At 43.6% G+C, this 26,592-nt stretch overlaps 1 protein-coding gene across 2 annotated transcripts in view; it reads left to right on the top strand.

Moving 5' to 3' along the window:
- stx17 (syntaxin 17) overlaps positions 1 to 26,592 on the top strand; it is a 52,259-nt gene that overhangs the window by 1,253 nt on the left and 24,414 nt on the right. The window contains exons 1-3 of one of the 2 annotated variants that reach the window (XM_007897435.2): positions 4,246 to 4,596; positions 5,591 to 5,765; positions 8,303 to 8,368. In XM_007897435.2, coding sequence (XP_007895626.2) covers positions 5,643 to 5,765; positions 8,303 to 8,368 — 189 coding nt within the window. In that variant the 5' untranslated portion in view covers positions 4,246 to 4,596; positions 5,591 to 5,642. Of the gene's footprint in view, positions 1 to 4,245; positions 4,597 to 5,590; positions 5,766 to 8,302; positions 8,369 to 26,592 lie in introns of those variants that run through there. The other variant, XM_007897434.2, reaches the window with a different exon arrangement.

Genomic DNA, 26,592 nt, shown 5'->3' with positions numbered 1-26,592 from the left:
GTCACTACTGCAGTTACCCCCACCACAGCCTGTCACTACTGTAGTTATCCCCCCCACAGCCTGTCACTACTATAGTTCCCCCCCCCCCCACAGCCTGTCACTACTGTAGTTACCCCCCCACAGCCTGTCACTACTGTAGTTATCCCCCCACAGCCTGTCACTACTGTAGTTACCCCCCACAGCCTGTCACTACTGTAGTTATCCCCCCCACAGCCTGTCACTACTGTAGTTCCCCCCCCCCACAGCCTGTCACTACTGTAGTTACCCCCCACAGCCTATCACTGCTGTAGTTACCCCCCCACAGCCTATCACTGCTGTAGTTACCCCCCCACAGCCTGTCACTACTGTAGTTACCCCCCCACAGCCTGTCACTACTGTAGTTACCCCCCCCACAGCCTGTCACTACTGTAGTTACCCCCCCACAGCCTGTCACTACTGTAGTTCCCCCCCACACAGCCTGTCACTGCTGTAGTTACCCCCCCCACAGCCTGTCACTACTGCAGTTACCCCCCCCCACAGCCTGTCACTACTGTAGTTACCCCCCCACAGCCTGTCACTACTGTAGTTACCCCCCCCACAGCCTGTCACTACTGCAGTTACCCCCCCACAGCCTATCACTACTGTAGTTACCCCCCCACAGCCTGTCACTACTGTAGTTACCCCCCCACAGCCTGTCACTACTGTAGTTACCCCCCCACAGCCTGTCACTACTGCAGTTACCCCCCCCACAGCCTGTCACTACTGTAGTTACCCCCCCCCCACAGCCTGTCACTACTGTAGTTACCCCCCCACAGCCTATCACTACTGTAGTTCCCCCCCCCACAGCCTGTCACTACTGTAGTTATCCCCCCCACAGCCTGTCACTACTGTAGTTCCCCCCCCCCACAGCCTGTCACTACTGTAGTTCCCCCCCCACAGCCTGTCACTACTGTAGTTACCCCCCACCCACAGCCTGTCACTAATGTAGTTACCCCCCCACAGCCTGTCACTACTGTAGTTACCCCCCCCACAGCCTGTCACTACTGTAGTTACCCCCCCCACAGCCTGTCACTACTGCAGTTACCCCCCACACACAGCCTGTCACTACTGTAGTTACCCCCACCACAGCCTGTCACTACTGTAGTTACCCCCCCACAGCCTGTCACTACTGCAGTTACCCCCCCCCCCCCCCACAGCCTATCACTACTGTAGTTACCCCCCCACAGCCTATCACTACTGTAGTTACCCCACCCAAACTGTCATTACTGTAGTTATCCTGCCTGCCTTTCATCACTATTACTGCCCCCAGACTGTCATTACTGTAGTTACCCCCCAGCCTGTCATTACTGTGATTACTACCCCCCAGCCTTTCATTCCTGTAGTTACCCCCCAGCTTGTCATTACTACAGTTACCCCCCAGTCTGTCATTACTGTAGTTATCCCCCCAGCCTGTCATTACTGTATTTCCCCCCCAGCCTGTCATTACTGTATTTCCCCCCCCAGCTTGTCATTACTACAGTTACCCCCCAATCTGTCATTACTGTATTTACCCCCAGCCTGTGATTACTGTATTTACCCCCCCAGCCTGTCATTACTACAGTTACCCCCCAGCCTGTCATTACTGTATTTACCCCCAGCCTGTCATTACTACAGTTACCCCCCAGTCTGTCATTACTGTATTTACCCCCCCAGCCTGTCATTACTGTATTTCCCCCCCCAGCCTGTCATTACTACAGTTACCCCCCAATCTGTCATTACTGTATTTCCCCCCAGCCTGTGATTACTGTATTTACCCCCCCAGCCTGTCATTACTACAGTTACCCCCCCAGCCTGTCATTACTGTATTTACCCCCCCAGCCTGTCATTACTACAGTTACCCCCCCATCCTGTCATTACTGTATTTACCCCCCCAGCCTGTCATTACTACAGTTACCCCCCCATCCTGTCATTACTGTATTTACCCCCCCAGCATGTCATTACTACAGTTACCCCCCCAGCCTGTCATTACTGTATTTACCCCCCCAGCCTGTCATTACTACAGTTACCCCCCCAGCCTGTCATTACTGTATTTCCCCCCCCAGCCTGTCATTACTACAGTTACCCCCCCAGCCTGTCATTACTACAGTTACCCCCCCAGCCTGTCATTACTGTATTTACCCCCCAGCCTGTGATTACTGTAGTTACCCCTCCAGCCTATCATTTTACTGTAGGTACCCCCCCAGCCTGTCATTACTGTTGGTACCCCCTAACCTGTCATTACTGTAGGTACCCCCTAGCCTGTCATTTCTCTAGTTACCAGCCCCCCTCCCCCGTAGTGTTATGTATTTACGAGAGGATTAGAAAGGGAGGAGGCTCATGCAAAATAACATTGGTCCAGATTAGTTGGGCTGAGTTGCTTGCTTCTGCATTGTAAAATTCAGTGTAATTATGTTTGGTTTCAATCTGTTAAGTTTGATCTCTTATATCAAAAACATAATTTTGTAGTTTGGAAATAGTACATGCCAATATAACGATTGCTTTTCACACAAATATTAAAATAATCTCTTTATAAAATAATCTGCTCTAAGAAGTGGCTTTAGAAGTGGAAATATTGAAAGTCCTCGATGAAACAAATATGATAAAGATTGAAACTAAGGTGTCTATACACTATACAACAGTTGTATGTTTTCTTCCTGCCTCTATGTATTTCAGGCAATTGAAAATAGAACAAATGTAGGGGCTGTCCCTCTAAATCAGGGACTTTGTTGGGGAAGGGCCCTGACCACAGTTCTGCTCTCCATATATGCAATTCTGCAGGATGTCATTATAGACATTGGGCAAAGACAGTCTAGCAGCGAGTGCGTTGGTGTACAATGAGCTGTACCAGAGCGAGATGAAGGCAGGTTTACACCCACGATCCTTGTAGCATTAACAATCTTGGCTGGGTTCTTGTGAGAAGATATCAAATGAAGGGCGAAGGCTTTTCACAGAGAGGTAAAGGGGGAAAGGATGGTTTGTACATTTTGGTAATGGATTGCACAGTAACATTGATGAGGCCTAGGAGCAGTTTGTGCGTTTATCCATCTCAGCTGAGTAATACCATGTGTGCGCAAATTATTGAAGGAAAAAATAATGGCATTTAAGACAAGAAAAAAAGACCAAATGGAAGGATATTTCCTTGCCCAAGGATATTAATACAAGTTGACTAGTGCTATTTCTGGCACGATCGTTTGAAAATGTGCTGCTGGTAACCTTTTCCCTCTATTTTTAGTACTGCTTATATTGGTCCTCGGCTGGCCGTTGTCAGGGCACTTGCTTCACTTGGCAACAAGATCTTAGCATTTATATAGTGCCCTTCATGCAGGGTAATGTTTTGGACCACTTAACCGTGGTGGAGCCTGACACTGATCTGGGGGAGGTGAGCCTAGGATGGTTGAAGAGGAAGGTCTTCTAGGCGTGACCTTAAAATGGGGAAGGAGGGGCAAGGCAGAGGGATTGAGGGATGGAGTTACACAGTTTTGGGGTGTAGTGGCTGAAAGCATGGCCACTGATGACGGAGCGGAGGACACGAGGGACAAGGAGGAGGTCGGAGCCAGAGCAGAGGTGGTGGTTAGTGGAGTGGGGAGTAAGCAGATCGGAGAGATAGGGAGGTATGTAGGGATTTGTAAACAAGTGTGAGGATCTTTAAATTGATCCGTTTTGTGATAGGGAGCCAGTGGAGGCTGGCATGGACTGGTGAAAAGGGATTGGTGCAGATGAGTATAATAATAATAATAATAATAATAATAATGGGTCGGAGTTTTGAATTAGTTGGATTTTGTGGATAGTGGAGCGGGGGAGACCGGCGAGGAGGGCGTTGGAATAAACGAGGCAGGAGGTAACAAAAGTGTGGATGAGTGTTTCAGCTGTGTTGGGTGTGAGGTGCGGTTGGAGGCGGGCAATGTGGCGGAGGTGGCGGAAAGCGATCCTGGTCAGGGACTGGAAGTGGGATAGGAAGGACAGCTGTGGATTGTACCTGATGCCTAGGTTATGCACAGGTTCATTGAGTTTGAGGGAAAGGCCTGGGAGGTTGAGGAAATCAGAGCTGCAGGAGAGAAGATGTGCAAGAAGTATGGCTTCTGCCTTGTCAACATTCAACTGCAGGTAGTTTGTGCTCATCCAGGCCTTCATGTCTGACAAACAAGCTGACAGAACATCAGTGGACCTGGACTTGCAGCTGGAGGAGAAGTAGATTTGTGTGTCATCCACATACATATGGAAGTTGACTCTGTCTGTGGATGACATAATTGAGAGAGAGCCTGAAAATAAAGAAAAGGAGGGGGCAAAGGATGGAGCCTTCGGGATCCCAGGCAGGAACTGGAGGGAAAACATTTCCAGAGACAAACTGATGGCGGTTGGTTAAGTAGGCCTCGAACCACTCGAGAGCGGTCCCACGAGGTGGATCAGGGAGGAGAGGCCATGGAGGAGGTGTTTAACTGTATCGAATGCAGTGGAGTGGTACAGAAGGACAAGGAGGCAGAGGGAGCCCTGGTCACAGAGAGAGAGGACATTATCTGTGACTTTGACACACGCTGTATCTGCATTGTGGGCAAGGCGGAACCCAGCCTGGAGGAGCTCGTATAGGGAGTGGAGAGCAAGGTGTGAAAAAAACATTGAAAACAACAACAAAAAATTGCATTTATATAGTACCTTTCACTTTGGGAGGACATGAAGCAGATTTGTCCTATCTGAAATTTTGCCTAATTTAAGTTAAAAACAAAGCTGCTGTGGTTGCAGCCGTTCAGAGTGGCAAAGGGCTGCAAACCAAAAACCTGACCACATTATTGTTTGAAGGAAATGATGGGTAGCACAAGGTGACCTATAGGACAGCATGAAAAATAAACTGGTAGACAGCTTTATATCCACGTTCATTGGGACTGACTCTATTGTGAATATGAAACAACAACAACAACAAAATTACATTTGTATAGCTCCATTCATGTCGGGAGGACGTCCCAAGGTGCTGGACAGACAGAGTTACGGACCCGAGCTGGAGGTCGGGGTCGGGGAGGGGGGAGGGCAAGGGGGGAAACAGGGAGATCGAAAGCACGGTTGAAGAGGAGGGTCTTGAGGTGAATCTTGAAGGTGGCGAGGGAAGAGGTGAGTCGGAGAGACTGCAGAATGAGTTCCAGAGGGTGGGGGCAGAGTGTCGGAAGGCCCGCCCACCGATAGTGGGGCGAGCAAGGCGGGGGTCATGAAGCAGGCTGAAGCCCGCTGAGCGGAGGGAGCGAACGGGATGGTAGGGGGTTAGGAGGTTGGAGAGGTAGTGGGGAGCAAGACTGGAGGGCCAGGACCAGGACCTTGAACTGTATCCTCTGTGTAATGGGAAGCCAGTGGAGTGGGGTGAGGATGGGAGTAATAGGGCCGCGGAGCCTAGTGCGGGAGAGGACACGGGTTCTGAGTATGTTGCAACCTTTTTCAAAGGGTTTTTTGTGCTGTTGAAAAATCGTACTGTGACATTTTGCCATCAACTAACTTTTAACTTGATCAACAACAACAACAACAGTGGTTGATCAAGGGAAGAGCTTCTGAAAGACCATGTGATCTAAATGGCTTTTTCTTTGCTCCCATGTTTTTTATTATTTTGACTTAGTGTCCTGATGTGTCTTCCATCTGAAAGACCGTAGTTGTTGTTTGGGGACAGCATGGCAGAAGAGCTGGCAAAACTGACCTTTCGCCGTCTGGAACCAGCTGTCCAGAAATTTGTTAAAGTCGCAATTCCAACAGACTTGGAACGGTTAAAGAAGCATCAGATAAATATTGAGAAGGTTTGTGACATTGATGTAAATTTAATTATTTTGTTGTACTCTCGCTGTTTTCCCTGGCAACGAGAAAATATTTGGTTTCACTATTTGCCTACATAATAATTTTGCACCGCCATTTTAAAGTAACTCTGTTAAGCGTTTGCAATATTTTGATGTACAGTATAAGTTTATATTTTAAATGTAGGCTTTATTATAAAATTGCTGTATTTTAGGAGCAATAGTGGATATTTTAGGGTACTTGTAAAGGATTCAGAATCATAGAATCATAGAAATGTTATAGCCTAAAAGGAGGTCATTCATTCCATTAAATCTGTGTTGGTGCAAGCTCTCCTTTGGTAAAAGCGACATAGATCACAGCGAACTTGACTTGTACATTCCTATGTTCCTCTAGGAATCGGGGGTTGTATCCTCCCATTATTTTTGACCTGCTTTTTCTTAATCTAACCTCTTTTCTCCTCACCTGTCTAATTAATTCTGTGGCATAAGGAATAACTTTAGGCACTTCAGCTTTTGTCACAATCAAGCAACTTACATGCCAATGCTAAATAACAATTTATCTGTTAGTCAAAGAAATGTTGATGTTTAAAAATTCTGGAGCAGTTGGCTAAGTCTTTGCCAGGCTTCCATAAATGCTCTTTTTATGTGATGTTGTTTTACGTCAATGTTTGCTCTCTTCAAAGTATTTTTCTAATTGTTACCACAGAGTATTATGTCAAAGAAATATCACTGCATTATGATTCTGGGCTGGGGGTGGATAATTCTCACATAGAGTGACACTGCTTCACTTCATCATGTACTTCGACAGAAGGGATATGTCACTTGGGCTCATGTCAATAGATTGTGAAGGGAGCAAGTGCTCTTTTCATTCTATTGATGTCCAGAAGTGAAATCTTCCAATATGCTTTGCCAATTAACTTTTACACATCAACACATTTGTCATTGCCTCATATAGACACTTTACGTTACAGAATCAAAAAAAAAGAACTTTTTCAAATTTGAAATATTTACTTGGAAGTTGAAAGAATATTGTGTATAATGCTGAAATATCAAATGATCAATATTTCCATCCACATCTGAGTGATATCCTGAAAATAGCCTTGAATGTTATTCACATTTTAATTTTTTTTTGAATGTCATGTTTGGGAAAACGTTTAAAATGCTTTATGCAACTGGCTGGGCACCTGAGCTCAAGGGGGTGGGTGGAGGGAAGGGAAAGAGCTGAGGGGGAGAAGACGGCTATTTTCATTGGAACAGAGAAGATTGAGGGAGAACCTGATAGAGATGTAAAATGTATGAGGGGTTTCGACGGTAAATAGGGAGAAACTGTTTCCACTAGTTGGGGAGTCAGTGACGAGGGGCTTCAGTTTATAAGATAGTCACACAAAGAGCGAAATGCGAACTTAGGCGAAATATTTCATTCAAAGAGTTGTCGGGATGTGGAATGCTTTGCCAGATAAGGTGGTAGTGAAACAGTCCATTGTGTATTTCAAGAAGGAAATAGACAGGTATATGAAGGATAGAGGGTTGAAAGGGTATGGAAGTAAGTGGAATTCAACGAACACCTTGCACAGAGAGGGGGTGCAGATGTGATTGACCAAATGCCTCCTTCTGTGCTAAACATGTCTATGATTCTGTGACTGATCAATGAGTGTTCTAGAATACTCTCCAGATCTCCTTCAAAACCTCCTACAAACTTACGTATCCTCAAACTCCTCCTCTTCATCTTGCTCATTAATCCCCATTGTCTCTGTAAAGTTATTTTTCCATAAATGAGGGGGAAGGGAAGGTCCGAGAGAGGGAATTAGGGGGATTTCGGGTCATGGGGAATATAAATACTGATATGGACAAGTTGCGCTGAATCGCCTGATTCTGTGCTGTACAGTCTGTAATTCTATGAGATTATTGTACATGAAAAGTACTCTACAACTTCAAGTTGTTGTAGCTTGCAATTCGAATACACTATATAATTTCCATTACTCCTCATCACAAGAAAGCGCAAATTTCTCTGTAATTATTAATTTCTCTCTGTGGACCAATTGGTAAATACAGGATTTTAATTATAGTATTGACCACTAAATGCAATATTCAAATCTTGAAACATAATTTAAAAACTTTTTATGTAATTGAAATTGCACGTTTACAAAACTATTTTAATTTATTCAGTGTACAATGGATTAAGGATTATTTAAATGCGATACTAATACATTAATAAGAATTAGTTATGAAGAAATGCAATACTTTTGGTACACAATGCTTTCAGAAGTGTTTGGATTCTGATATAATCTTTATAAACCTAATGTACTTTAATGTTTTTAATGTATACCCTCTTCGGTGCTATGTTTTCAATAAACAGTCGTTGATATTTGAAATGTAGAGTGTAAAGGAAAATTAGGGAAATAGAATTACAGAACATCTTCAGAATTAAACGAAAAAATAAAACATTAAAATATCACCTTAATCTTAGAAATTTGAAATGTAAATGGTATAATTTAACTCAAAATACAGATTCATTATTGTACATTGTAAACCTTTATTTTCAGTACCATCGATGGAGTCAGTGGGGCAAGCTGCACCAGGAGCACATCAATGCAAGTCGTACTGTGCAGGTAAGTAGTGTTTGAGCATCTTCTATTAGAGTCATATTGATTTTTCTCAAAATCTATAGAGTACCAGGATGAAGAACTTTTTCTTCTAGATGTACTTGTTTGCTGTGATGCTACAGTGAAACCAATTTTTTAAATATATGTTGTGTATAATGGAGTTCATTTTGACAACTGGGGGTAATAAATGATGGCGTGTTTTCTAGTCTGGTACATTAAATCTGATAGAATTCCCATTTGGAATTCCCATTTTAAGAGATCCAAGCAAATCAAACTTGTTTTTTTTCTCTCCCCTCCCAATCATCATTTAAAGATTTAATAAAAAAGCTCCCTACTGTCACTCGGAAGGCATTCAGGATGTGAGGTTCATGTCTAGTTCTAGCTCTTTACTCCTGTTTAGAGAAAACAGTTTCCTTTTCCTGCTTATCACTGAAAGTACAATAACTCTTCTCTTCCCCATAACCTTTCAGTCAATCGGGTCTGTTGCTTCCACTGCACAAATCACACCTTTGTTCAAGTGTTTATCCCAGAAAACTTGGGTGTCTGACTTATACACTAGTACAGTTTTTTTTGTTAAATTACTTAAATCCATGGGAATAACTTTTACAACAGTGTGATAAATACATCAGATTTTGTGGTACTTTCTTGCAGGATTAAATCAATAGAATAAAGACATCTATGAGGTATTGGACTCATAGGAGGCAGAAATCTCAGAAATTATTTTCTCAGAGAACCTGTATCTGCATGTTTGCCTCTGTTTGAATTTTCTCCTGGATCCACACTCCTCCCTGGTTTTGGGACTTAAAAGTCAAGGAGTGTCATTAATGCTGATGCTAAATTCTTCTATAGTTTAGTTTCAACATAGTTAAATCTCTCATCTGCTGCAGATTCATTGTTCTTTGAGAAAGAAGAAAAGAAATCAAAGCAAATAGTTAGAAAAACTCATAATCAAAGAAGGAATCGTCAGCTGCATGTTGGTTCAGTAATTCATAGTTCTCAGCAAGACACTGACAAGTTGGACTGCATAGTTAAAGGACTGCTCCACTTCATTCAATCTTTTAATAAATTAAAAGGCTACTTACTGTTACGGTTGTATTGAACAAATCAGCTGGTGTCAGAAGTGGTACATATATATAGATTAGTCTAGGCAGATAATAGAGCTCCAATGTACAGGGTAGCAGGGTGGTAAAGCACTAGTTTTTGCCTACAATTCTCATGTGACAAATTCCTGGATAGGGGTTTTGAGGAGAAACAGAGAGTGGAAACTAGACATGGGAAATTGTAAAGTGAGGTGTCAGCTAGCCGCGGATTGCACTTGCAAAGCTCTAACAACAACAAAATGACATTTGTAAAGCGCCTTTCACGTCGGTAGGATGTCCCACGGCGCTGGACAGACAGAGTTTTGGACCCGAGCTAGGGGTCGGAATCGGGGAGAGTGTAGGGCAGGGGAAGGCTCAGAGAGATCGAAAGCACGGTCTTGAGATGGGTCTTGAAGTTGGCAAGGGATGGGGGCGAGGTGGAGGGACTGCGGGATGGAGTTCCAGAGGGTGGGGGCAGAGTGGCAGAAGGTCCGCCCACCAATAGTGGAGCGAGCGAGGCGGGGGATGTGAAGCAGGCCAGAGCCTGGTGAGCAGAGGGAGTGAACAGGATGGTAGGGGCAAGGCCATGGAGGGCTTTGAAGGTGAGAACCAGGATTTTGAACTGTATCCTCTGTGAGATGGGAAGCCAGTGGAGTTGGGCAAGGATGGAGATGATAGGGTCCCGGAGCCTAGTGCGGGAGAGGACATGGGCTGCAGAATTCTGGATGATCTGCGATCTGTGGAGGGAGGAGTTGGGGAAGCCGACAGGCAATGAATTTGCATAGTCGAGACTCGGTGTAATGAAGACGTGTATGAGGGTATCGATGGCCTGCGGTGTGAGACAGTGGTGGAGTCGGGCGATGTTGCAGAGGTGGGGGATGGCAGAACGGGTCATGGCACAGATGTGGGGCAGAAAGGCTAGTTGTCAAACAAGACCCCAAGATTCTGGACTGGCTTAGTGAGGTGGAGTGTGCATCCATGGATGGTGACGCTGTCAGCGCCTCAGGTGAAGAGGTGCTGACAGGAGCCAATCAGGAGAGCCGCGGTCTTGTTGATGTTCAATTGAAGAAAGTTAGTTCTCATCCAGGACTTGATGCTTGACAGACATTCTGTCAGCACAGCAGTGGTCCTGGAGTCAAGGGTGGAGGCAGAGAGGTAGAGTTGGGTGTCATCTGCATACATGTGGAAGTTGACCCCATATCTATGGATGTCACCAAGAGTGAGCATATAGATATTGAAGAGGAGGGGACTAAGGACAGAGCCCTGAGGAACGCCGCACGAGACGGTGCGGGGGCTGGAGGAGAAGCCGTTTGTGGAGATGAACTGCAGGCGGTGTAAGAGTTACAATCTGAACCAGTCAAGGACAGAGCCGTGAAGCTTGAGGTGAGAGGAGAGACGGTGGGTGAGGATAGAGTGGTCAACGGTATCAAAGGCAGCAGAAAGGTCAAGGAGGACGAGGAGGCAGAGGGAGGAGCCCTGGTCGCAGATGGACAGAATGTCATTTGTCACTTTGACCAGGGCTGTTTCTGTGCTGTGGGCGGCACGGAAACCCGATTGGAGGGGTTTGTGAAGGGAGTGGCGGGAGAGGAAGGAGCGAAGCTGAGAAGCAACAACTCATTCTAGGACCTCGGAGAGGAAAGGGAGGTTGGAGATAGGGCGGTAGTTTGGGAGTAGAGATGGGTCCAGGGAGGGTTTTTTTTAAGGATAGGAGTGATGACAGCGATTTTTAATGGAATAGGAATGGTACCCGAGGACAGGGAGAGGTTTATGATGTCAGTGAGTAGAGGGCAAGGAGATGGAGCTGGGAGGTAAGGAGAGGGGTAGGGATGGGGTTGAGGAGCAGGTGGTCGGTTTCATGCGGGTCTTCTTGCCAGGATTAGTGCTCTCTAAGTGCTGTCTTTCAGAGTAATTCTTGACGAGTTCTGAAACAGCATACATTCTTTTCCTTTTTGTTGAGAAATTGTGCATGAAGATGGGAATTACCACATCACACTTGCCTCCACCCCATAATGAAACCACCACTGCCAAGGTGAAAGGCATATATAAATGTAGATCGTAATTGTTCCACATATAAATCCCCTTCCTCCAAAAATACTAAAAGCTTTCATCACCTCCAGGCTTGACTATGCCAATGCTCTATTCACAGAATTTCCCAACTCTTCCCTGCACAAGTTGCAGATCATCCAGAACTTTGCAGTGTAATTTTCCCTGCTCCCATTGCTTGACCACCGGAAGAGTTGTCACATTGCTTTTTGTAGTATAAAAGGAATGTGGTGAATTTGGTACATTCTACAGCAGAGCAAATTGTATGCAATCTCTGAAAGAAACAGACTTGATGTGCCAAATGCCTTTTTTTTAATTGTGTACTTTCATTTTTATGTTAATCTGGATATGATTCCAAGAACACATTGAAAATTGACCATTATGCTTTAAAATAGCAGAGACTCATTAAAGGAATAACTGAGCTAATCTACTTTGTGTGTCATTTTTTAAAATCAGCCCCATTTAGATTTTGGTGACATTTTTAAGGCACTTGTGCAAACTCTTTCAATGATTTTCACAACTTTCTCCAGCGGCAACATCTGGAGAGCTGCGGATAGATTTATTTGACTGCAGCTGACATTTCTAGCTGATTAAATATTCTTGTATTGTTTTTACACATACTATTGAAAGCACTGAGTTATAACGGGCGACTGCTGCTCTTGCACTAACTGTGGTGGGCAGCAGCGGTTCATACACTCTCTCCCTCTCTCTCGCTCTCGCTCTGTCATATGTACATAATTCTTTCATTCTACCTCAGAAATTCGCGGAAAGCGATTTTACAGATGCTATGTATACTATAGTTTGTAAGATTTACAAAAGATAATTCAGTACGGAAAGGCTTAAAAGGAATATTCTAAATCCTGACAAGGAGATGACCAATTATGGCAGTTGCTTTGAACACTGGATTAGCTTGGGTGTCTGTTATTGCCTTTACAGTAACAGCATTTCAGTGAAATCTTAAAGATGGAATCTTCAAGTCAAAACTCTTTGATGAAAACCGCATTATTTAAAGTTTGAAAAAGTGCTCTTGAATAGATGATTAGGCTGTCCTTTCTCCACCACATCAGTACGCTGCTGAGTGAGTATTTTGGGTTATTATAGGAATTTCGGAAAATAATTATAACACACTCCACACTCATGTATATTCCTTGAAGTTACGTTTCAATTTCATTAAATACAATACAATACAAAATTACATTTGCAAAGCACCTTTTACGTCGGGAGGCCCTGAACAGTCAGGGATTAGGAACCGAGCAGGGGTTGTTGGGATCAGGGAAGGTGGAGGGCAGGGAGGACAGGAAGCTGGCCAAAGGCACAGTTGAAGAGGATGGAGCAAGGCAAAGGGAATGTGGGATGGAGTTCCAGAGGGTGGAGGCAGAGAGGCTGAAGGCCCAACCGCAGATGGTGGGGCGGGCTGGGCAGGGGACATGGAGCAGATCGGACAGAGCCTGCTGTGCAGAGGGAACGGACAGGTTGATAAGGGGTTAGCAGGTCGGAGAGCTAGGAGGGGCCAAGGCCAGGGAAGGCCTTGAAGGTGAGAAAAAAGATTATGAACTTGGCCCTCTGAAGGATGGGGAGCTAGTGGAGCTGGGCGAGGGTGGGTGTGATGGCATCACAGAGGCTGGTGAAGCGCTCCGAGACCCCATCCGGCATTGAGGGCGCTACATAAATCTAAATTATTGTTGGTGGTGGTGGTGCAGGAGAGGACACGAGCTGCAGAGTTCTGGGTGATCTGCAGCATGTGGAGCGGAGAGTTTGGAAAGCTGACCAGCAGGGTGTTGGCATAGTGGAGATGTAGATGATTAGATGTAATGCAGGCTTGTATGTAGGTTTCGGCGGCCTGAGGGGTGAGGCAGTGGCAGAGTCGGGCAATGTTGCGGATGTGGGGGAGAAATGACAAGACACCAAGGTTTCTGACTCACTTGGTGAGGTGTAGTGTGCAGGATGTAGATGCTGATGCTGCCAGTGCCTGAGGTGCGGAGGCGCTGGCACAAGCCAATCAGCAGAGCCTCAGTCTTGTTGATGTTCGACTGTAGAAAGTTGGCTCTCATCCAGGACCTGGTATCAGGTAGTCTGTCAGGTCATCAGTGGTCCTGGAGTTGAGGGTGGAGGCAGAGAGATGGTGGGGTGTCATCTATCTGAAATGCTGTACACTGTCCAGCGCCTTGGGACGTTCTCCCGACATGAAAGGCTCTATACAAATGTAATCTTGTTGTTGTTGTTGTTGATGTCACCAAGAGGAATCATATACAGGTTGAAGAGGAGAGGACAGAGCCCTGAGGAACACCACACAAGATGGTGTGGGTGCTGTTTGTGGAGACAAAGTGAAGCCGGTGTGAGAGATAGGATCTGAACCATTCAAGGACAGAACCTTGCCAACACCTTGGGACATCCATCCGACGTGAAAGGCGCTATACAAATGTGACGTTGTTGTTGTTGTTGAAGGTTGAGGTGAGAGGAGAGGTGGTGGAGGAAGATCAAGTGGTCCAGTGTCGAAGGCAGCAAAAGTTGAAGAGAATAAGGGGATAGAGGGAGACCTGGTCACAGATGGACAGAATGTCATTTTTCACCTTGACCAGGGCTGTTGACCAGGAAATCCGATTGGAGGGGTTCGTAAAGGGAGTGGCAGGAGAGGAAGGAGTGAAGCTGGGAAGCAACAACTCTTTCAAAGACTTTGGAAAGGAAAGGGAGGTTGGAGATGGGGCGGTAGTTTGTGAGCACGGATGGTTCCAGGGAAGATTTTTTTTATGAGGGTGGGGTTTTTAGGGTAAATGTAAATAGTTAGATTCTAAATCCTAAGCATACCTAAAATACTAAGTGTGTGCCCCATGCTTCCAGGTGTGCAACAGAAAATGTACAGAACAATAATTTTCACTTGGCTTTTATGTAGAATGAATGTCTCAAGTTGGTTTACGTATATGATAGGGAGAAGGAAAGGATTGAATGTATTGACCAAATCCATGGTTAAAAAGATATGTTATTAGGAAAATTTATTAAGGCAGGGAGAAGCCAGGTAAAGAGATTTTAGAAGAGAGTACCAGAGGGAAAAGGGTAATGGTTGAAGGCTGAAAATGACAAACGAGCAATAAATCTGGATTGGCAGAGTTGTAGGTACAGGCAGGAGAGTAAGTTTGGAGGAAATTTGCCTATGTAGGGAGGGATGCGACATGAAGGTATTTGAAGAGCAGGACAAGGACCTTAAGTTGATCTACCAGTGATGACGTGAGTAATGAATGTGCGGAGCCTGGTGCGAGAGAGAATACTGGGTATAGGATGTTCAGAGTACCTCAGAGAAGTTGATGAAATAACAAGTGCCTGAAGCATGACACCAACAGTGAGCTCATTGACAGTTGCTAATTTAATGGGGGGGAAGGAAATGGATGGTAATAGGTTTTGTTCTGATCTGTGTCTTTGAATTTCTACAGTATTTCTATTTACTGTGTCATGTTTATTCTGCTGATACATCAGTGATTTCTTTAGATAATTCCAGTTTATTGCGCACGTTTTCATTAATTCAAAGTTGCAATACTCCACCCCATGCTTCTTAATTTTAGATATTTATTAAAGCAGTGAGTACTGTTAAACATAGTTTGGATTTCAGTGGTCTAATTTAAGATTGTAGCAGGTAAAGACATTGATCAGTGTAGCACGAGACCATACAGGTTGCAGGTTGGTATCACGGTCTTTGTTGTTAGCTAACCTTGGTGAGGAATTCATCGTTGGGGTTACGGGGAATTCAGCCAGGGTTCCTCACTGCAATTCATAGATCCCCTGCTGAAAGGTGCACGTTGCATAAGGACAGAATTGGGCTTTGATGCATCCCATGTTTGTTTGCCAACACTCATTGTGAACATTCATATATGAATAAAGGCCACTTGGGCGAGGTACAAAAGGAGCCATATGCCAGTAAAAGGAAAAAAGGAGTCAAAGGCTTTACAAAAATGCAGCTTGCAGAAGAAGAAACAAAATTGACTGCATTATATTCAGATAGTGATTGTGGCTACAAGCAATAAAGTCCTGTAGCTACAAGCAATAAAGTCCTGGAGTCCTGTAGCTCAGTGGTTAGAGCACTCGCTTTGCAAGTGAGAGACCTGAGTTCAATTCCAGGCAGAGGGCGAAACCTTGGGCAAGTTTCCTTACTCCACACAGAGCCTAATAATAATCCCTCCAAAACCAAAAACAATAATAAAAATTGGTCATTTTCAATCTATGAATGTTTGTGGGACATTGCTGTGTGCAATTGGCTGCCGCGTTCGCCCACAAATATACAGTCAATTCACTTTACAGTGTGTTCTGTGAAGCGCTTTGGGACGTCCTCCCGACGTGAAAAGCGCTATATCAAATGCAAGGATTATTATTATTATAAACTTGTTACCAATTGACTATTGTAGGAAGATTTCTGACTGTCCTCCTGCTCAATCAGTTTACTTCATCTACCTAATATCAAATTGGACTTCCTGGCACTGGTGAAAATGCACCATTTGTCAAAGTGTGAATAAAATGTGATTGTGTTTGCTTAGCACTCCAAAGCGCTACCCGGGTGAAGGGTGCTATATCAATGCAAGATATCCTGTAGCTTAGTGGTTAGAGCACTCGCTTCGCAAGTGAGAAAATGTGGGTTTGATACCCAGCAGGGTGAAAAGTTGGGCAAGTTTCCTTACTCTCCACACCTCTGTTTACCTAGCAGTAAATAGGAACCTGGTTGTTAGTCATTTGGTGGATCGTTTTTCTGGTGGTAATTATTCCTTCAAAATAAATAAAAATAATTTGGTCACTCAATCCACGATTGTTTGTGGGACACTGCTGAAATTGGCTGTTGTGTTGCCCACAAAATATACAGTCAATTCACTTTACAGTATGTTCTGTGTAGTACTTTGAGACGTCTCGATGGCGTGATAAGGCACTTTATCAAATGCAAGGATTACTATTATAAGTTATCTTAAAATGGCACAACTTCAAAAGTATATGTAGTATTCATAATCTTCCTCTCTGTTTCAGCCTTCTTTGTTTCATAATTAAAATGAGTAGTCAAGGCGGGAGGTGACGAATGCACGGACGAAACCCTTGTCCATGAGCTTGTCACCTCCCGCTTCGATTATTCAAATGCCCTCCTTGCCGGTCTCCCTAGTTTCACCATCCACAAAATCCAGTTAACCCAAAACTCTGCCACCAACATACTCATTCGCACTAAACTCTGTACCCCTATCACACCGGTTCGAGCCAGGCTCCACTGGCTCCCTATGACTGAAAGGATGGATTTAAAGATTCTTACACTTGTTTTCAAATCCTTTCATACCCTAGCAAACTCCCTACTTCTCCGACCTGCTTACTTCCTAACCTACTACACGCTTCCTCCACTCGACTGGCTCCTGCTTGTTCCTCATGCCCTGTGTTCCACCATCAGTGGCCGTGCTTTCAGCCACTGTGTCCCGAAACTCTGGAGCATTCTTCCTCTATCCCTTCGCCTTGTCCCCTCTTCCCCATCTTCAGGTGGTGCCTGAAGACCTTCGTCTTCAACCGTACCTGCAGTCACCTCCTCCCGGCTTGATGTCGTGCACTGTCAAGTGCTCTGGGTCGCTAACCTGCGTGAAGGGTACTATATAAATGCAGGTTGTTGTTGTAGCCAGTAATAAAATGCAGCTGATGGACAATGAGATTAAAAAGCACTCAGATAAAGAAACCTCATTGTAAATTATGTGAGAGGCAGAAAAAAGCAATTTGAGTTGTAAAGTGCATCTCCTCCACTTAATCCCATGTATGTCACTACAACTTGCAATAACTTAAAATAACCTTTGAACTATTTAAGAAAGATATTATTCCCAAGCATTTTTAGTGTCTCTCCAGAAGTGAGAGAATGGATGCCACATTTCTGTGAATTTAAAGTGAACTATGTGTCTGAATAAGTCATTCACTTTGCATGAGCTTTCCAGATACAATAATAACAATCCTTATATTAGATATAGTGCCTTTCACGTCGAGAAAACATCTCACAGGATATAATGTAAAGTGTAGTGATTGTGTATATTGTGGGCGACTGTGGCAGACGGATTGCGTACGGCAATGTCCCAGCAAATAACTAGGTGAATGATCGATTTTATTTGAGGGATTGGTGGCCAGGACACAAAGTGTGTAGATTCTTTATAAAATGATGTGGTTGGAAAATATTCTACAATGCTGAGCATTTCAGTAATGATACGTCTATTATTTGATGCATATGGCTGCATATTTTTGGTAAATATGTTTTCTAAAATTGAATGCCCATATACTGAAATGTGCACAAGGCATTGAATTCGACATTGGTTAGTTGTGCTCAGCATATACTTTGACAATTATATTATAATAAAAATTATCTTGAGTGTATTTTTAATGAGACCTTCAGGCTGGCAATGACCATAATACCAGCAGAAAATAATGTTCTTCCTGCCCATCGTAGTTAGTCCTGTCATGTTTTTGTATTTTGGTGGTGCTTTCTTATGTTACACAGAGATTCATTTTGAATTGATTATAAGGTCTCCTTTCAAATCACTTGTTCTTGTGCATACAGGCTTTAGTGATTAGTTAAATTGCCTCTACCTTCGACAACATGGAATTATTTGATGCTATTAAGTTGTTTGGCTACCTGACTATGGCTAAATCAATTATTGTCCCTGGAATATTTAATTACACATGGTTGTCTAATTATCACTCAGTCTTCGAATTACTGTGGGTGCAGGTTAAATTTTCCATACAGGTTAAATTTTCACAGCTTTGTCCAACCTACTCTCTGATCTTATCTCCCGCCTCTTCAGCGTGATCCTGGTACAATGAAATGTCTAATTGTGGTTTTAATTTTTAATATGTTTTCTCTTTCTAGTCATCTTCCTCCTTTCCTGCCCCACATCACATACTAATCCCTCCTGTTATTAGTATTCTATAACCATCTGCCAGAAGGTACACAAACATGCTAGGGTGACTTGCTCTCCTTCCCCTCCCCCAACCCCACATCTGTTCTACTCTGTGCCTCCTCTTGATGGAACAGTATGTGATAGGAAACTCTCAAGGCATGGAGCTGTGAGCATAAACCCATAGCTTGTTGTTTCATGGTGTGCTGAGCTACTAGGCAGTAATGTATTTCAATGTTTATGTGGAAGAAATGGATATAGAACAATTCTAAATATGTTGGAAGGTCTAAATATCCTGTAAGATACTGCCTTCATTAAACAAACAACTAGTCTATGAGCATAATATGCAATAAATCCTACAACAACAAACAGGGTAGCGTCTCAGAGCGCTTAACAGTGGCGGAGCCTGACTCCAAGCCAGGAGGAGTGGGGAGGAGGCCATAAGCATGGTCGAAGAGGAAAGTTTTCAGGTGGGACTTGAAAAAGGGGAGAAAGGGGCCAAGGCGGATGGATTGAAGGAGCGTGTTCCTGAGTTTGGGAGCACAGTGGCTGAAAGCACGATCTCTGATAATCTCATCCAAGTTTTTTGATCCATAATATACACTGGTATGCCCATTGGTATTTGGACGTCCATTTGCCAAAGTTCCTGATATGAGGACCTGGATTAATCACCCGGTGCTGAGTAAACCTGGTTTGTGGCATTGGACTTGGACTTTAGCCCATCAAGGTGACTGGCATTAAATCGACTTGAGGAATATAAGAACCATAGTAACTAAAGGGGGGAAAAAATATATAAATCTTTGTATTTGATTTAGCATCTCTCACATCAGAAGGGCATCTCAAAGCACTTCACATGATTTTGTAGCTGAAAACAACAGCCAGTTATTCAATAGTTAGTTAGTTGATTTTGTGGGGGTAATTATCCCTTCAAAAAAAATAATTTGGTCATTGAATCCACGACTGTTTGTAGGACACTTCTGTGCGCAATTGGCTGCCGCGTTTCGCCCACATAATATACAGTTTACAGTATATTACTCTCATCCTTTGGAACTCCATCCCACATTCCCTTCGCCTCTCTCCCTCCCTTGCCTCTTTCAAGGCGCATCTCAAAACCCTCCTCTTCGACCAAACCTTCAGCCACTCTCCTACCCTTCCTGCTCTCCACTCTCCCTGATCCAAACCCCAGCTCGGGGCTGAATCCTTGACTGTCCAGCGCCTTGGGATGTCGTCCCGACGTGACAGGCGCTATACAAATGTAATTTTATATTGTATGTTCAGTTCTCAAAGACGTGATAAGGCATTATATCAAATGCAAGAATTATTATAATTATTAAATAGCCATGAAGTGAATGACCAATTTTTTCTGGGGTATTTTTGGGCAGGACACAAACACTTTGAAACGTCTTCCCAACGTAAAGGTGCTAAATAAATTTCACTTATTAGAAGAACCACCATTCTCTTTTTGATTATTGCTATGGAGTCTTTAACATCCACCTGAATAGATAGACAGGAACTCAGTTTAATATCTCATCTGAAGGACGCCACCTCTGACCATGCAGTATTCCCACAGCACTGAATTGGAGTGTCGAAGCTAGACTGTTAGTTCAAAGGCCCCGATGGGAGGCTTGAATCACAACCTTCTGACTCAGAGATGAGAATGTTACCAACTGAGTCAGGCTGACTCAAAATTAATGACATGAGGAAAACCTTAGTCTTAACTCGTGCATAAAGGAGAAATAAGGGGAAAAACATTGTGTGCAGAGCTAAGGTGAAAAGAAAAGAAAGTATTAATACTGAACATCAGAACTAATAAAAATAATAATCCTTACATTTGCTGTAGTGCCTTTCATGTTGAGAGGACATCTCAAGCGTATCACAGGATTTACTGTAAATGTATTTTGTAAACAAATGTGGCAGCTACATTTTCTCGCTGCTGTGCTCCAAAAACAACCATAACAACAACAACAAGAAGATTCCATTTATAGAGCACCTTTCACGTCGGGAGGACGTCCCAAGGCGCTGGACAGTTGGGTCAGGACCCGAGCAGGGGGGACATGGTCAGGGTGAGGGGAGGGAAGGGAGGGAGCGAGGAGGGGGTAGAGAGTCGAGAGGGGAGCTGAAGGCACAGTCAAAGAGAAAGGTTTTGAGACCGGCCTTGAAGGAGGAAAGGGAGGAGGCGGCGAAGGCACTGGGGGATGGAGTTCCAGAGCCTCGGGGCTGAGAGGCTGAAGGCCCGACCACCGATGGTAGGGTGGTTGGGGCGGGGAATGTGGAGCAGACCGGAGCCAGAGGAACGGAGGCTACGGGCAGGTAGGTAGGGGGATAGTAGGTCGGAGAGGTAGGAGGGAGCAAGGCCGTGAATGGTCTTGTAGGTGAGGATGAGGATCTTGAATTCGATCCTCTGGGGGATGGGGAGCCAGTGGAGGCGAGCGAGGGTGGGAGTGATGTGGTCCCGAAGCCTGGTGCGGGACAGGACACGAGCTGCAGAGTTCTGAATGACCTGCAGCTTGTGGAGGGAGGTGGCGGGAAGGCCGGCGAGGAGAGAGTTCCCATAGTCCAGCCTTGAGGTGATAAAGGAGTGGACCAGAGTTTCAGCAGCGTGAGGGGTGAGGTAGTGCCGTAGTCTGGCAATGTTTCGGAGTGAATGATTGATTTTATCTGGGAGATTGTTGGTTAAGACATCAGGAAATAGATACTTCCTTCTCTTTTCGAATACAGTACACTCCACCTAATTGCATATCAGATAATTGATTTACTCTATTTAATTGCAATGCAATTTCCAGTTACTGAAAATTTGCTATTTATTTGTATGATTTTGCACTCCACTCAAATGCATATTGGATAATTGTATAATTCGCTTAGTCGCATGAAAAATATTGAGTCGATTTCATTCGCACCTGTATAACTAGTTTGGGTAATTGCATTGATTGAGTTAGTTGACCACATGACCACAAACAATTTGACCTGCAGTTATAGCGATTTCCAGATCCGAGGAATGAAATCAACAAGGCACATTACCGGGTTGATTTTCTTAGCATTCACTGTACTCTTAGATCGTAGCTATAGTTGTTGGGGACATGGCGGCGGGGAGGGGATATCGCTCCAATTTGACTCTGGAAGTGCCTGGATTAAAGGAGGGCAAATAAAAGGAATCAGAAGCGCAAAAGTGGTATCAAAGCAAAGAAGTATATTATGTTAAGGTGGAATTAATAAGTGTGAAAGATTTTGATATAGAATCATAGAATACTACAGCACAGGAGGAGGTCATTCGGCCCATCGAGCTAGCCAATCAGTCCCAGTCCCTCGCTCGCTCTCCCCATATCCCTGCAAATGTTTCCTTTTCAAGTACCAATCTAATTTCCTTTTGAAAGTTGTTATTGAATCTGTTTCCACCAGGCTTTCAGGCAGTGCATTCTAGACAGTAACAACTCTCTGTGTAAAAAAAATTCTCCTCATCTCCCATCTTTTGCCAATTATCTTAAAGCTATGGTTACCAACCCACCAGCTAGTGGAAATAGTTTCTCCCTAGCTACTCTTTCAAAACATCTCATAATTTTGAACAACTATATTAATTCTCCTCGTAACCTTCCTGCTCTAAGGAGAATAATCCCATCTTATCTAGTCTCTCCACATAACAAAAGTACCTCATCCCTGGTACCATCATGGTAAAGCACCCTCTCCAAGACCTTATTTTCATAGATTCATAGAATGTTGCGGCACAGAAGGAGGCCATTCGGCCCATCAAGCCTGTGCCGGCTCTTTGACAGAGCAAGTCACTTTCACTAACCCCAATCACCAGCTTTCTCCCCATAACCCTGCAAACTGGTTTTCCCCAGATACCTATCCAGTTCTCCTTTAAAAGCTGTTATCGAATCGGACTTCACTGCCCTTTCAGGCAGATCATTCCAAATTCGAACAACTCGCTGAGTGAAAAAATTTCTTCTAACCTCCTCTCTGCTTCTTTTGGTAGATATCTTAAGACTGTGACCACGGGTCACAGACACACCTACCAGCGGAAACAGCTTTTTCTTATCCAGCCTGTCGAAACCTTTCATGATCTTGAAGACCTCTATCAGGTCCCTGCGTAACCTTCTCTGCTCTAATGGGAAAAGTCCTAACTTCTCCAGCCTGTCCTCATAGCTAAGGTTCCCCAATCCTGGTATCATTCTCGTGAATCTCCTCTGCACCCTTTCCAGTGCCTTAATGTCCTTCCTGAAGTAAGGTGCCCAGAACTGGACGCAGTACTCCAGCTGAGGCCTAACCAGTGTTTTGCATAGATTAACCATAACCTCCCTACTCTTATACTCTATGCCCCTACTAATAAAGCTCAGTACACCAAATGCCTTTTTGACTGCCTTATCTACCTGCCCCGCTACCTTTAATGATTCGCTTACTTGAACACCCAGATCTCTCTGTACGTTCACCCCCCTTAAGATTGAGCTACCAAGTCTATATTGCCTCCTATCATTTTTCCTACCTAAGTGTATCACCTCACACTTATCCACATTGAAATCCATCTGCCACATGTCAGCCCATTCCACCATTCTGTGAATGTCTGCTTGCAGTTGGTTACAGTCCTCCTCACTATTTACTACCCTACCTAACTTTGTATCATTGCAAACTTGGAAATAGTGCTCTCTATGCCCAAGTCCAGATCATTAATACATATTAGAAAGAGCAGTGGTCCCAATACCCATCCCTGGGGGACACCGCTGCACACCTCCTTCCATTTCGAGAAACACCCATTAACCACCAACCTCTGCTTTCTGTCACTCAGCCAGTTCTTAATCCAAACTGCCACTGTCCCCTTAATACCGTGGGCCTCTAATTTTTTATTAATCTCTTATGCGGTACTGTGTCAAAAGCCTTGATATGCTTTCTAATATGTGGTGCCCAGAATTGGACACAATACTCCAGCTGAGTTTTGTCAAGATTCTCCATAACAACTTACATTGATATAGTGTCTTTCATTTAAAAGAAACATCTCAAATGGCTAGTCAGCAGATCATTTGGATCTTGATGCAGTTGCATTAGGTAATTTCCAACCAGTCTTCAGATCTGCTGCATTCACTTAAGCTTATACAAACTGCCTCTGAAATAACTATTAGGTAATACAATCTTTAACAACGTTTACATGAAGTCCTTTATTACTCATCTTATGGAAGCAAATGTATAAACAATGAGGATTGAGTGCTCCTCAAATGTTACTATACACAGTTAATCATGTGAGATGCAGCTATTATCGGTAATACTGTATTTCTAGATATTATCTTCTTAACTTGCAATACATTAAAGTGCCATAACTAATTTCCATGATCCAGTGAAGCATGTGTTCAAGTATATCAGTGAAGTATAGGATTTCACTAAATATATAAATAATCTGTTCTACAAATACTGATTGTAATTGTCACTGAGAAAGCATCTTTATTTGGTACAAATAAGGTCCAATACTGAACACAATTCCAAGAGGTACTCAACAACAACTACTTACATTAATGGAATGCTTTCACATCACAGAATGTTTTGTAGCGCTTCACAGAATGGGAATAATTTAAAATTAAGTGAATGTTATATAGGCAAATGTGACAGCTATAATGTCCTGGGATTTTTTAAACTGGAATACTGTGCACCCTGCTACAGTGTACTCCACTATAGCTCAGATTTGCTTATAACACAGTTGCACTACTGATCCTGTTCACTGCACATGTGCATAGCCGACTTACTCGCTTTCCACAATAAAATAACTGACCCTAATAATATATATTATTATTTATATATGAAAATAGTTCAGTAGGTTGAATGCAATGTGATTTCCTGCTTTGCTGTGTTGAAAGGAACCTAATGATCTGTAAGTCAGCCATATTTAGATTCCTGTGCTAACAATTTACAGATTTCTGGTTTATCAGGTCATTGTAACTTCCTGTTTTGCAAAAAATGTGAAGTGATGTGGCAGTGACCCGATTAACCAGAAGTCAGCTATGTTTCTTTAACAACAACAATAGTTTGCATTTATATAGTGCCTTCTCATCGGGAGGACATCCCAAGGTGCTGTACAGTCAAAGGTTTGCACCTGAGCTGGGATTGGATTCAAGAGATTGGGGCTAAGGGGTTGGGGTGGGGGTAGGAAAATGACCAAAGGTGTAGTCAAAGAGGAAGATCTTGAGATGGACCTTGAAGGAGATGAGAAAAGGGGCAAGTCAAAAGAACTCTTAAGATGGAGTTCCGTAGAGTGGGGCAGAAAGGCTAAAAGCCCGCTTGGAACCATGGAACTTTTCTGCCAGAAGACCATTCGATCTGTCAAGTCTATGCTGGTTCTTTGAAAGAGAAGCCCTTTCTGCTCCTGCCTTTTCTCCAAACCCCCGGAAATTGCTCTTTTTCTTAGATATACATCTAGTTCCCTCTTGAAAGACCAGATGGCTTTTGCTTCATCCACTGCCACTCCTGGCAGGCTGTATATTTTAGAACTTTCTGTTAGCCTCCTTAAAAACTGGACTGTCAATTCCAGTTTTTGATAGTGGTGTCAGCAGTAATTGAATACCAGAACTATTTAGGGTTTTCAAGTAACTAGTACTTTTGAGAGTTTAGTTTGCTTTTAAAACAGTTTTGACATGTTTTTATAGGGTTGAAAGAAAAACATGCATTGTAAATAATCCATGTTGAAATAAATTGTTTTTGGAGAATATGGAAGATCCATGGGTCATGAACAATCCTATTCTAGTACTTTATAGCAGGACGAAAACTTGGGCAAGTTTCCTTACTCCGCACAGAGCCTAATAATAATCCCTAATAAAATTGGTCATTTTCAATCTACGACTGTTTGTGGGACATTGCTGTGCGCAATTGGCTGCCGCGTTCGCCCACAAATATACAGTCAATTCACTTCACAGTGTGTTCTGTGAAGCGCTTTGGGACGTCCTCCCGACGTGAAAAGCGCTATATCAAATGCAAGGATTATTATTATTATTATTTAAAGTAATTTGTAGTGTTCTGTTTTTGTAAAACCTTATCTGAGCCAGTTGCTTCTTTTTATGTAGTTTTGCAATTCAAAATTCCCTACCTTTCCCTTGATATACAATGCTTTTCGTGGAAGAGAGGGCATATGGCAGACGAGATGACTCACTGGGTGGCATAATTGCCGAGTGGTCATTCTGCCAAAATGTGTCCTCTGGAGGCTGGATAAATGGATGACAAGTTTAAATGGAACCATTTATGGCTGTGCCAACTAGTTTTGATATTCAAATTGGAATGTTACAGTGCCATGAGTGATTGTGGAGTTGACGACTTGCTCAGTCGTCACATAGAATGAACCCCCTGCTCGTTTGCATTGCATTTTTCTGCCACTATGTGTCTGTTGCCAGTGAACAAAATAAAGGCTGACAATATATCACAGTGTTCTGTTATCTCAACAATGTCAGCTGTTTTCTGTGTGTCTGAATTAGACGTGCGTACAGTACCGGCACCATGCTAGCACTGGCTAACTTGATGACAAGTTAACTAATTTGTTCATTATCTGACCCGTAATTAATTCAGTGTGTTTGTTTTAATCTGCACAGCCTTTCATCATTTCACGTGGTGTAAGCAGAACACCTCTGGAATCTGTCCTTTGCAAAATTGATTCTGTCTGTGACTGTGACCAGCAGTCAAACACTTGCAATGCCAGAGATCGAGTCCTTAGTTCTGAACTGGTCCCCTCCTTGTTTGATGTTCTCGATTGACAGTAGGGCACATGTTCGGCAATTGCAATAGCTGCTGCATAAATAAAGACGAAACTCCATCTCAGGGCTGCCTTTGGCTCAGGCTGGCTGGCCACGTGCACGAATAGCTGACGGATGGTGTGTGCTTTACTGTTACATAGGAAAGTTTACTCATCATGGGACACAGTGATGACAAAGTGAGCCAAGTGATGACAAACCATTTACTTTGATGGTATGGATTGAATGGCATGTATGTTGACTGGTGACTGGGGAGCATGCCTATATCTAAAATTAGCTGTCCTACTCAACTGTCTTACTGAACATGGCTTGCACTGTAAGCTGATGATCTTATTCAGGGGTAAATTCCAGATTGTTTTCTACTCTGGAATGTGCAGTGACAATGAAGCCAATGATGTGAACAGTGCAATGCAAATTCAATATAGTATTGAGAGATGAGTTTCCAGGTACTGTACTTAGGGTTTCTTTTTTACTGACAGTCAGCAGCCCTTCTCCTGTCTTTGTAAATTATGGAT

This window comes from Callorhinchus milii, unplaced genomic scaffold (genome assembly GCF_018977255.1).
Source record: "Callorhinchus milii isolate IMCB2004 unplaced genomic scaffold, IMCB_Cmil_1.0 Scaffold2, whole genome shotgun sequence".
Classification (NCBI taxonomy): Eukaryota; Metazoa; Chordata; class Chondrichthyes; order Chimaeriformes; family Callorhinchidae; genus Callorhinchus; species Callorhinchus milii.
The sequence above is the reverse complement of the archived record's forward strand: the minus strand, read 5'-3'. Positions and strand labels throughout refer to the sequence as shown.